A 12,495-nucleotide genomic window follows, 5' to 3' on the forward strand; every position below is an offset into this window, starting at 1 on the left:
TTGTAGCCACTGGGTTGTGTCTATACTCACCTGCTTATGACTGAGGGAATGTTTGTTGTGTCGTCTGTCTTGTCAAGCAATGCAATGGACCCTGCTGGGAGTGCAGGGAGGGACAGTTGTGGGCGAGGATGCAGACTGATTGCCAGGAGAGGCTTGTTTTTACCCTGCCTGATCAGTTGAGGTCTCTGTCCACTGTCCTTAAGTGTCAGACATGGTGGCAGCCTGGGCTGCCTCCTGGTACAAGCTCTCCATTTATCCATTTACTGTGCAACTACTTCTGAGTGTTTGTGGGGTTTGTTGTTTTGGGACAAACCAGGCAATGCTCTGGGGCTGCTCCTGCCTCTGTTCTCGGGATCCACTCTTGGCGGTGCTCAGGGGATCTTATGGTATCAGGGATGGAACCAGGCATCCTGCATACAAAATATGTACTCAGCCCTGTAAGCTATCTTTCTGGTCCAGGTTTTTAAAAGTTTTGATATTTCTAAATGAGCTGATAAAAAATCATAAAAAGATTTTTAAGAAATTGTTTGGGTATTTTTTGTTGTTGTTCATTTGCTTGTTTGGGGGCCACATTGGCAGTGCTCGGGGGTTACTCCTTGCTCTGCACTTTGGAATTACTCCAGGCAGACTTGGGGGATTATATAGGATGCCAGGGATTGAACCAGGTTGTGCATGCAAGGCAAATGGCCTACCTGCTGTGTTACCACTCTAGCCCCAGTTTTTATATCTCACTCTATCCTCTATTTTGTTTTATTTATTTTTGGTGGCAGGCCACACCTAGTGGTACTCAGGGATTATTTCTGGCTCTTGCTCAGGGGTCACTCCTTTCAGTACTTGGATGTATGTGATGCCGGGGACCGAACCCAACTTGGAGAGTTTGATCCCTGCCAAGCGCGCTCTTCTCTGCATTATCTCTCTCACCCTGTTCTAGGAGATTTGAAGATTTAGGAGATTGAGTATTTACTTCCTTTTCCAGCTTCAGCAGGAAAATGAAACATTGCCAACGAAGAGGAAAGTAGATTAGTTTAATGGAGAATGGATTAATTGACGTTTCCTGCATGGGATCCTTTCCCTACCTCCTTATGCATCCCTGATTTTTCAGAGACTTTTGTGCACTATGTTGGATTTCTTTGACCTGAATTAAGAATTAACAGTCTCACTTGGTGGAAGGCATTATTGTGGACAGGGTCTTGTGTGAGGTCGCATGGGGCAGTGTGAAGCCAGGAGCTCTGTACTGTGGAGAAGTGTCTAGAGGGTACAGGGTGTGACAGATACTGCCCAGCCCTGACACTGTGGTGTCGCTCCGTCCTCTCCCCGCAGGCCTCCATCTGCCGGAGCAGCCAGCCCCTGTCCGGCTTCAGTGCCCGGTGCCTAGAGGATGAGCAGATGCTGCAGGCCATCAGGAAAGCCAATCCTGGAAGTGACTTCATCTATGTGGTTGACACTCGGCCGAAAGTAAGTACCGCTGCCACTCTCATGCTGACCGTGCAGCTGAGTCGGGAACTGGAGGCCAGGCCAGGCCAAAGGGCTGACTGGCCCTGGCCCAAGCTGCCTGGTCTGCTCGGGGTGCAGCTGCCCTGCTCGGTAGCTGCTTGGGTGTCTTCAATGCTTCAAGGGCCTGTGTTAGGTGCTTTTGGTGTTTGCCAGCTTCTCGGTTTGTGCACACGCTAAATGGGGAGGATCGATTGAGGAGAACTCTCTCCTAAGCACACTTAATCTATATTTGGTTTGCTTCTAAAATATCCTTTCCTGTACTTCAGTCTCATGATTAAGTCAGTAGGCTACTTCAAATTAACCTTGTAGTGATCTGTGTCTGACTTATATAGGTTGAGAAAAATACAAGATCAAGTAACAACTGCGTCAAAAAATGGTACTATGCTATTCTTTTTTTTTTTCATACCCGGCGATGCTCAGGGGTTACTCCTGGCTCTGCACTCAGGAATTTCTCCTGGTGGTGCCCAGGGGACCATATGGGATGCTGGGAATTGAACCCGGGTGGGCCGCGTGCAGGGCAAATGCCCTACCCACTGTGCTATTATTGCTCCAGCCCCAATGCTATTCTATTTATGGGAGTAAAAACCCAAACCCAAGACAGAACAGTAGATTATCTAGCTGCATAGAAAAAAGAACTAGAAGAAAACAACAACCAATTAAAATTCCATGGAGAAGGATTTGGGGAGAGAGTAAACTTTCTGCTTGTCCATTGTTCAGAAATAGCATTTTACATTTACTCACTGACTAGTATGTGGACTTCATCATCTGATAAGAGAACCACTAGGAATTACAGGTCTAGTCATCACAGAGGAAGCCAACTTGAGCTTATTCTTATCTCCCACTCAGGTTTACATTTTTTAAGGATCATCAAAGTTAGATTTGCTGTAACTTCCAACTTCATTCCTTAGAACCATTTCTTTCTTCTCTAATCAATAAATGATGTTCCCTGAGGGATGTGCCAGTGAAGACAGAGACAAAACAACCTACAAATATTTTGAATATGTAGGGGGAAATGGAGTGAGAGAGTGAAATGGTTTTTATTTGGTCTAATGATCTAATCAGTTTTGGCATTGTAATTTCTCTCTAATCATGAAAGCACATCTGGACCCCTCACTGCTGCAAGAAGGTCTATGCAGCTCCATCTCCTTTGGCTATGGGAAAGTCTCCAAAATGTGCTAAACAAGAGTGTGATACAGAAAATACATATAATATAAATTATAAAATATAATATAAAAACATAACTTTTGTAATGGTTATGTTAGAATATAATTATATATCACCCTACACGTTGGAAAAAAGTTGGGGGTACCAAAGTAACCAAATACTTAACACTTTTTTTCCTGTGGGATGATAGAGTTTTCTTTTGTAGATAGAAATCTTAACTATCTGACATGTTTTAAACCATCATCAGGTTAAAAGAACACAAGGACTTTAAAGTGTTGCATGTAGAATCATCGTATTACCCAGAAACTCCCCCTCTTAACTCAAGAGACATGAAAACATAGTCTGCACGAAACCTTGTACATATTTTTTTTATTCATCATTAATAATAACTGAAGCATAGAAGCAACCAAATTGACTAGATTAATGAAATATATACATCCATTCAGTGAAAAATTATTTAACTATAAAAAGGGTAAAGTACCAATATATACCATAACATAGATGAGCCTTGGAAATGTTCATCTGAATATTGAGTGAAAGAAGTCAGTTACAAAGGACCACATATTATTTATTTCCATTTATATGACATCTCCAGATTAGACAGATCAAGAGAGAGAGAGAAAGGCAGACAGAAAGAATAAAAAAGTAGATAGTGATTGCTTCAAGCTAAGGGGATGGGAGGGAAAGCTGGGGGTTGTTAAGCAATGGATAGAAGGTTTCTTTTTGAATTTATTAAAGTCTTTTCAAAATAGGTTGTTACACAACTTAGTTTATTGAATTGTAACTTTAAATGTGTGACTTCTTTAGCTTGAGAGTTATATGTCAATGAAGCGACTTTAAAAAAAAAAAAAGACATAAGGAAGTAACATTAGCCCAGTGATGAACACAGATAATCAATAGTCAAAGGCATCTGTCTGTATGCATGGACAATCTGAGAAATCACAAGAAACGGCTACGGTCTATTGCGCAGGCTTACAGGCTGTCAGTTTTTATTGCTCTTTGAACCTTGCGTCATCAGATGCTGTGATTCCTAGGCTGGATTACATCATTTTTGCTTTCTTTGTGAAGGCCAGGGTCCTATTCATTTCCTTTACTTCAGAACAGCCCCATCCCCTTCAGATGAATGAGTACAGAGTTCCTCTCAGAGGCCAGTCAATGGTTGATCCATAAAACAGATCACAGTCTGGGAGATTACATGCGAAGGACTCCCTTCTTTTAAGATAAATTTTGAAAGCAGGGCACAGACCAAAGCTTGCAATTGAAACAAAAAAGCTTCTCCCTTTAAAGAGTTTCAACCTGAAAGCCAGAAAAATGCCTCTGGCTTTTCCAGTTCATTTCACTTTTGTTTTTTTTTTCCCCCCTCTGGCCACTGACACTTTGCAGGTGTGGATTGCTTTCTTCCTCTTCATGATTACTTAATGCCAGTGAAGGCTGGTAGTTCATAATTTCCTCACAGTCAGAAATGACTATTTAATAACCAACAAGTCATCTGTTTCTTAGACAAATGCCCAGAGGACACAAGAGGACAAGGAAGGCAGGACAGACAGGGGCTTAACTGAATTAGAAACTCTTTCCCTCACCTGTTTTCCCAGATTTAAATAAAGGCAAGCAGAATCATCTATGAGTTTACAGGCCAGTGGTCTAATGTGCACTGTGTTATGTAAGCCTGCTAGGAAATGTGGCAGCTGTTGAGCCAGGCATATTCCAGATTTAAAATAAATTAGTCCAGAGGATTTGATCTGAAGAGTGTATTTAGCACTAAGTGTGTTTGCTCTCAGCGATAAGAAGTTTGATGCTGATCCATTAAAGAAAATTGGTGTCTCATGCAAGGCATGCCCTCTTCTCCTGTTTACCCATGTGGACATACACTTCACCTGAGTTTTAAACTGTTTGCCTAAAGCTGTCACTCTTTTAAAGATCATTTCTGTTGATTTTTGCTCCCCAAGTGTGTTTAGACTTCATTGGTAGCTAGGAGACCGAGTTCGTGTTTGCTTTAGGTGGTGGGCAAATGGGATACTGCCTAGGTCTGCTCAGAGATGTAATCAGAAAGGAAAAGGATGAGGAGGGAACTCCAGTCATTCCTGTCCTCTGAGCAGGGCCAGTTCCAGTCCCAGATGTCACCTGTTCAGATGTCAGCCTTCTAAGTGGTTGACATCAAGGTCTTGAGACACAAGAGCTATAAAAGCCTCGGTTGTGCACTGCAGACCCATTGGAAAAATACTCTACCCTCGAAGGCAGGTACTGTGCTAGGATTTGGTGCACTTAGAAGAGAGAAGGGCAGGAGAGAACTCTTGGACTGATGGCAGATGTTGCAGCAGCAGCCATGGATTTGAGCTCCAGCTTTTCATGCCCCCCGCCCTGCCCTAATCTATTCATAATAGCCCCCTGAACTAGGAGTAGAAATGCTGGGTGTGACTCCCCCAAAGGAGAATGTAAAAGATATGGAAAAGTGTTGATGCAGTATTTGTAGAATGGTAGAATTGAGAGAACTAATTTTATCGCAACTTTTTCCCTGACTTGATCAGTAATTTGTTTGGAGATTTTGCTGAGCTTGTGACAATGCCTGGAATCCACTCATTTCATTCTTAGAATAATCATGTAAATTAGGAGTTAGGTGTTTTTATCAAGGAGAAGGTCTTGGGTTTACAGAAGCTAAATAATTCACCCAGGGTCACAGAGCTCAGGCTAGTGCCCAGATTAAATTTCCAGGCTTATCAATGCTTTAGAGTCTATTTTTCTGAGTGGCCATGATGCTGTTTACCAGAAATCTCCAGGGGATCCTAGTGCCTCCTGGCAAGGCTCAGGAGAGCTGTCATCCCCGAGCACCTACTGTGATGCTGGGGACGAGTCACAAGTCCAATCCCTGTCAGGCCTGGCTGTGAGCAGCTGCCTGAACTGTGCTGTGGTGGCGGCTCCTTGGAAGAAGAGTGGCACAGTGCAGGAGGGCCGGGAAAGGCAGACTTTGGCCCCTCCGATGCATCATCTTTTGTCTTGGCTCCTTCTCCAGAGATAGCTTTGTTGTCATAGCCTCTAATTTCACTTCATAAGAAAAAAAGATTTTTTTTTAAGTTGTGTAATAAGATGTCACATGGATTTTCCTTTTGTTTCTTTCTCGAGAGTTGGGGACAGGTGCTTTCTCATTGAATCTTCTTTGTGGAGGAGTGAGTGTAGTGAAGATGTGGGTCAAAGAATAATCATTGTAAAGATTGGTGGTGCATGAAAGAGTAGCATCTAAGGTGTGGTCTTGGACTGTGGGGCACCCAGACCCAGAACCACCAAAGCAGTGAATGAGGAAGAGAAGCCATGGGCAATGCGCTGGAGCACTCTGCTCTGCCCTGGGTCTCTTGGGCAATGATGGAGACATTTCTATGGGTTAGATGACATGGGGGAAAGGGTCAGGCACAAGGACCAAGTGATTGTGGGGAAAGAAGCCAATGTGCTTCTCCCACATGGGTGGCATGTTACCTTCTCCCCTCGAGCACCCACATCCAGCACCCAGGAGATGCCGCTTTTGGAACCCTACATTGTGGAGGGCAGTGTTGGTTAGTAGATGTTAACCAGAAGGGCAGTCACCCCGATGGAGAACTGCAGTCTTGCTCGGCTTTGTTAACAGGCATTTACCTCTCTCTCCGGACTCTAATTCTGCTCGTGCCCGGATCCCAGTTCACAGACAGAGCCTAGAGGAGGAATGTGGAGGAGTGTCCAGGCAGACCCGTCAGTGCTCTAAAAAGCCTGCACTGAGGGAAAGAGAATGTTGCCCCATACGTGGAGTTGGAATTTTTAATGGAACCAAAAGGAGTTTGCCTATCTGAACCTACTATGACTGATGTTCGTTCTACCCAAGTTCTCCTTACAAGGTGGAAACAGATGATTGTGACACAACTAGTATAGTCGTGAAGATGTTTCTTTGAAAGAAACAAACATTACCTTTTTTTGTAGCACTGTAGCACTGTCCTCCTGTTGTTCATCAATTTGCTCAAGCAGGCACCAGTAATGTCTCCATTGTGAGACTTGTTACTGTTTTTGGTGTATCGAATACGCCACGGGTAGCTTGCCAGGCTCTGCTGTGTGGGCGGCATACTCATGGTAGCTTGCCAGGCTCTCTGAGAGAGATGGAGGAATTGAAACCGGGTCGGCTGCGTGCAAGGCAAACAGGCTACCCGCTGTGCTATCGCTCAATTATTTTATTCTATTTTGGCTTTTTTGGTCACACCTGGCGATGCTCAGGGGTTACTCCTGTCATCAGAAATTACTCCTGGCAGTACTCAGGGAACCAAATGGGCTGCCAGAAATTGAACCTGGGTTGGCCGCTTGCAAGGGAAACGGCCTACCCACTGTACTAACGCTCCAACCTAGAGCATCACCTCCTTTATCCCGTGTGTGCCCCAAGGTTCTTCATTTTACCAGAAGAGCAAGGGTCATTTGACATCCCCAGTAAGATGCAGCTCGGTCTTCCCAAGACCAGCTATAACTCATTTCCCAGCCACATCAGATGTGTTCTTCAGGTCTAGAGTGTTCTTTGCCGAAACTTCAGACTCCAAGACTAAGTAAGAGAGGGACCAGGCTGACCATTTTTTACTTGATACCAAGGTCACCTTGACTACATCTTTATGATGTTGATGTGCTCTTTGGATTCATTTAGGGCTCGGGGGAAGCCTGCTTTTTTCACCAGCCAGTTTTAATTGTTTGCCTCTTAATTTCTATGATCCGGTAATTAGTCTGACCTATCAGTCTTCCAAAGCTATACTCAGTCTCAGTGCTGTGCCAGTTTTTAGGCACTTAGGTAAGGCTCAAGCTGACGTCTCAAGCTACTCCTGTCTCATCACTGCCCCTTAAACTGTGAATGCCTCTGTCTCCAGTCGCTCCTTCTTCCAGTCATCTTTTCTATAATAGACAGGTGGTCAGGTAAAGCTCTTTAAATGAAACCTCTGATTTCTTTGATTATTCTACACTGCTTCAATGCAGTCTTTAACTGGATCAGTTTGAAGAGACCCTAAATACCTTCTAGTCCTCTTTCTCACTCCTTACACTTTGCCTTGACTTATGTGCTCACTGATGTCCACCACTTGCTCTGTGTTCTCCCCTTCCTTCTCTTCTTTGTGGCCCTTTCTCTTTCTGGAAAGTTCTCCCTTTTTTCTCCATTCTTACAGTCCAACTCAAGTCTTCCTTCTTTCTGAAGTGTCACTCCCCATCTCTTGGGCCACATTCACATGGCCTCAGTTGGAACATTGACTGATGTTCACTGGCTCTGTCACTGTCACTGACCCTCAGCTCCTGCTGATTGTGGTAGTCACTGTCCCTTATGACTTGTGCCTTCCCTTCTCCACAAGCTTAGGAATATCATATTCTACTTTTGTTTCTTCCAGTGTTCATCAGAGTAGGTGTTTATTAGGTGCTTTCTGAGAAATGGACGGGTTCTTTTCATTGATTGTCAAATAGCAGAGTGATCTTTGGTTAGAAAAATGCGCACTTTTTTCCAGCCCCTGTTTTTCCATTTTGTTGTATTTCTTAAGCATAAAGTGAACTTAGGATTTCATTACCTCCACTGTTTTATGTAGTTGATAATTTGGGAGAGCTGAAATGAATAACCTTTTCTTTGGTTGTAAAATTAGAAAGGGAAAGGGACTATATCAGACCTATGGATAGTATTCTATTTTCCTAAGGGTTTCTATTTCTGAATGTCTATGTGCATGGTGCTATCTGAATGTATAATATATGTATGTAATACTACTCATGATATATACTTGTATACATAAAGGTATAGAGATTTAAAAATTTTTATTAATTATAAAACTATTTTCTACTTTGAGGATCAACTTTACTACATTATCACTGTAGGTCATGTGAAATCCGCAGAAACCTTGAGAATGTACATTTCGATGGTAGATTAAATATTGCCACCTTCTGTTAGTTATGAGAAGTACCATTGGCTTTCAAGAGACCATCTTTTTTTCCATTGCTTTAAAAGATAACTGTCACTATCATTCTCATTCCGTTGCTCATCGATTTGCTCTAGTGGGCACCAGTAACGTCTCCATTGTGAGACTTATTGTTACTGTTTTTTGGCATATTGAATATGCCACAGGTAATTTGCCACTCTCAGTAAATTTTTCCATGTCGATGGCAATCAACTATTTAAAAGTGTGAGCAGAGTTCTAATTCCAGATTAAAACAATAATGTCATTTTTTTCATCAGACTGTTTTAAAAGAGTATGTGTGTGTGTCCCTGGTATGCAGTGAGTAGTCTTAACTTGAATTTTCAATATATAGAATAAATATAAAGATTTATGTAATATAGAATAATCTCAAGCATCCTAATATTTTTACGGAATTTTGGATAAGCCAGCAATTAATTTAGAAAATAACTCTAAAAGGCCAGCTATTCTGCAATCCAGGTTTCAAAAGAAAAATGACTGTAGATAATTTTTTGTGGAAATGTGAAAATTTAAAACATGAGCAGTGGCTTGACCTTTGTAGCTCTGTTTTTCACTTCTGATACATTTTATTTCTGCATTTAAATTATTAGCTCAATATATGTATATTTGGCAACAAAGAATACTGCAGTATCTAAAGATGTACTGAAAGCATTATTCCCTTGCCCTCTCTATTCTTAATCAACTATGCATGAACATTTATATGCATCTCTATATAAAAGATGTGTTTTACAAGACTGAGATGACCAACATTCTCTAGTTGCTTCTTTTCACTTTTCGGCCATTTCTAAGTTAGTCTCTCTCTAAATATGTAAACACTTATATCCTTGATGTGATTCATAGTTTAAGGCCTGAATATGTCATACTTTATCCAATCATTGCCCAGCTGGGAGAGTCATAGGTATTCCAGTTTTACTCTGATATAAAATGTCATAATCAACATTCTTGGATGTCCATCATTATGCATCGATATTTTTCATTATGTCAGATTCTCACAAGTAGAAGATCTGGGTCAAAGGAGTGTGTCTTTTAATTTACCTTTTAAATTTTTTAATTTAAATTTAAATTTTTAATTTTTGCCATTGGAAAATTACTTTTTGTATGTATGTGTATATATATGTCAACTACAGCTACAACACAATTGTAACTAGGGCTTCCAGACTATAGTAATCACACTTAAAATTGTGCCTGCCAAGGAGGCAAGGCTTGGGGTTGGAGGGAACCCAGGGATATTGGTGCAGGGAAGTTGACACTGGTGGAAAAATTGGTGTTGGAACATTGTATGCCTGAAGACTCTGTTATGAACAACTTTATGTCACAGTGCCTTAATAAAAAATAATAAATGAAATAAAAACAATTGTTACACACAAAAGCAAAGTATTTCTTAATAATATCCTAGTATTTGGGCCTTCAATGGGCATCTTTCTGGTGGTAAGTTTCGTGTGTACGTTCTCTGTCTGAGACTTACCAGCTGCCCCTTTGAGGGCAGAGGGAGAAAGTGCTCACCCCTTTTCAGATGTGGATTAGCTCTTTACCCTCAAAAAGCAAGAAGGGAGTACAACTGTTGAAATATCCATTCCAGAAGTCTCTATGTTTCTAAGTGAAGGCAGATTTGTCCTTCATTTTTGTTACACAGAATTAAGGCAGGAGTGTACATTTAATCTTTCTTTCAAAACTCCTTATTATTTATTTCAGTTTGCCATAGGAAAGCCATACATCTCATATGCAGCCTTACAATAATGAAAGTAGGTCTTTGAGTATGTCTTGGATTTGAGTGAGGTGTTCCAGGGAAATGTCTCTGGAGATTTTGCACCCACAGGCCATGCCTGGCTTTATTCACTGACTCTGACACAAGATCAGATATCTGCAGGACTCTTGTAAGCAGATTAGAGTAGCCCAACCATCTTTACTTGAGGATGCCTTTATTGGCATTAGACACTAGAAAAAAGCACAATGTGACTTACAAGGCTAGACACTACCAGTTATGTCTACAGTATTTTCTTGTTAAGCTACAGGTTATGCTTGGTGTTAAATCTAAGCAGCTTGGCACTGTCACCAAACTGCAGATTCTGTTTGATATCTCTGACATGAAGCTGTAAGAGGCATCTCAAAAAGGATTCCTCCATAGAATGCTCTCCAGCGAAGAAAATGCTTTCCTCATTGGTGCTGGTAAAGAGAAACTCGGTTTGAATGTCTGAAATCATGTAGCTCACTACAATGTTCCAGTGACTTAAAATTTGTTACATTCTGGGGCTGGGAATGTGACTCAGCTGTAGAGCACATACTTTGAATGTGTGAGGCCCTGGGTTCAATTCCTGACACTGAAAACAAAATGAAACATATTGTATTTCTGTATATAGTTTTTTTGAATGTTTTTATGGCTCTCCATGAAATGTTTGATTGTTTCATGTCCTGAATATAACTGGTGACTGTTCTGTTTTGCTAACCACTGCAGCTTAATGCAATGGCCAACCGGGCTGCAGGAAAAGGCTATGAAAATGAAGACAATTATTCCAATATCAAGTTTCAGTTTATCGGAATAGAGAACATCCATGTCATGAGGAACAGTCTGCAAAAAATGCTGGAAGGTAAACCATTTATTTCCTTATACACACTGCCCCCCCCATACTCCCACAAACCCCACCCCCCCATTTAATGCTAAATGGAATTCAGTAGCCTTTTTATTTCAAAATTATGTTTTGTTTGTTTTTGGGGGGTTCTAAAAGCAATTTTTTACATAGGTTTGGTAATTTGGGGAAAGTAGCACATTGAATTGACTTTTAACACTAATAGCCTTACTCATTTTTCATTATGTGCTTTTGTGGACTATTTGTGTCACTTGGTGAGTGGATGGGCCTTCCAGTGGTGCTAAGATAAAAGTGTACATATTGGGGCTGGAGGGATAGTGCAGTGGGTAGGGCATTTGCCTTGGAAGAGGCCGACCCAGATTCAATCCCAGGCATCCCATATAGACCCCCAAGCACCGCCAGGAGTCACTCCTGAGTGCAGATGCAGGAGTAACCCCTGAGCATCGCTGGGTGTGACCCAAATAGCAAACAAACAAATAAACAAACAAAAAATAAATAAATAGAGTGCACATATTTTTTCTGTCTTGTAATATAGTTTGATCAAGGCCACTTGCCGATAAAGCTGCCCCACATTTGAAGCAGCAGCAAACTGCTCTGTGTGAGTGACTGTGAGAAGAGAAGATTCAGTGGCCCTGACCTCATCCCTAAGCACAGCGCCCATTGCAGTGCCCCCACATAGTAACCATCCCTACAAAGCAGCAAGCACCTTAAGACGCATGCATACTGACTTACAACAATGGTAGTCGTAGGGAGAGGAAATAAAGAAGTGGATTATGTCATATAGAAGACTTATTTATAAGGCCAAACTGGATATAAGCAGATTATCAGAAATTCTGCATTTCAAGCAAAACTGCTGCTTCATTTATTGTGTATGCTTTTTGTGAATGTATAGGATGAAGGAAGGGTTGGCTTGTGGCCCACCAATTACTTGCTGGGGTAACTGATGGGGTAAAGATGGGCGTCATACATTTGCCTTTGGGCCTTGGTTATCTGGGAGCCTGATCTGAATCGGAGTCCTGGAAACGTGTCTAAGGCTAGGGAAGGGCTGTCCTCATAGGAAATTGGAGTCTGAAATGAAGAGGGACATAGCACGAACTGAGTTACATTTTTCTAGGGAGGCGCGTGTGTTTGATTTACTTAGACAGTTCTTTGCTTAATTAGAACAGGGGTAATGAGAATGTAACAGTGGGGTTGGCAGACTTGGTTTCACACAGGCCTAATTTCCTTTCTCTTTCCTCAATTGCCTGGTTGACCTTGGTCACTAGGTAACGCTGAACACTTTGTTCACTTCTTGAGATTTCTTTGATTTGCTATAA

At 41.8% G+C, this 12,495-nt stretch overlaps 1 protein-coding gene across 1 annotated transcript in view; it reads left to right on the top strand.

The window, feature by feature from the left end:
- Positions 1 to 12,495, top strand: part of MTMR7 (myotubularin related protein 7) — a 128,397-nt gene that overhangs the window by 74,375 nt on the left and 41,527 nt on the right. The window contains exons 6-7 of the mRNA XM_055120087.1: positions 1,321 to 1,455; positions 11,047 to 11,179. Coding sequence (XP_054976062.1) covers positions 1,321 to 1,455; positions 11,047 to 11,179 — 268 coding nt within the window. The remainder of the gene's footprint in view (positions 1 to 1,320; positions 1,456 to 11,046; positions 11,180 to 12,495) is intronic.

Source organism: Sorex araneus, chromosome 1 (assembly GCF_027595985.1).
Source record: "Sorex araneus isolate mSorAra2 chromosome 1, mSorAra2.pri, whole genome shotgun sequence".
Taxonomy (NCBI): Eukaryota; Metazoa; Chordata; class Mammalia; order Eulipotyphla; family Soricidae; genus Sorex; species Sorex araneus.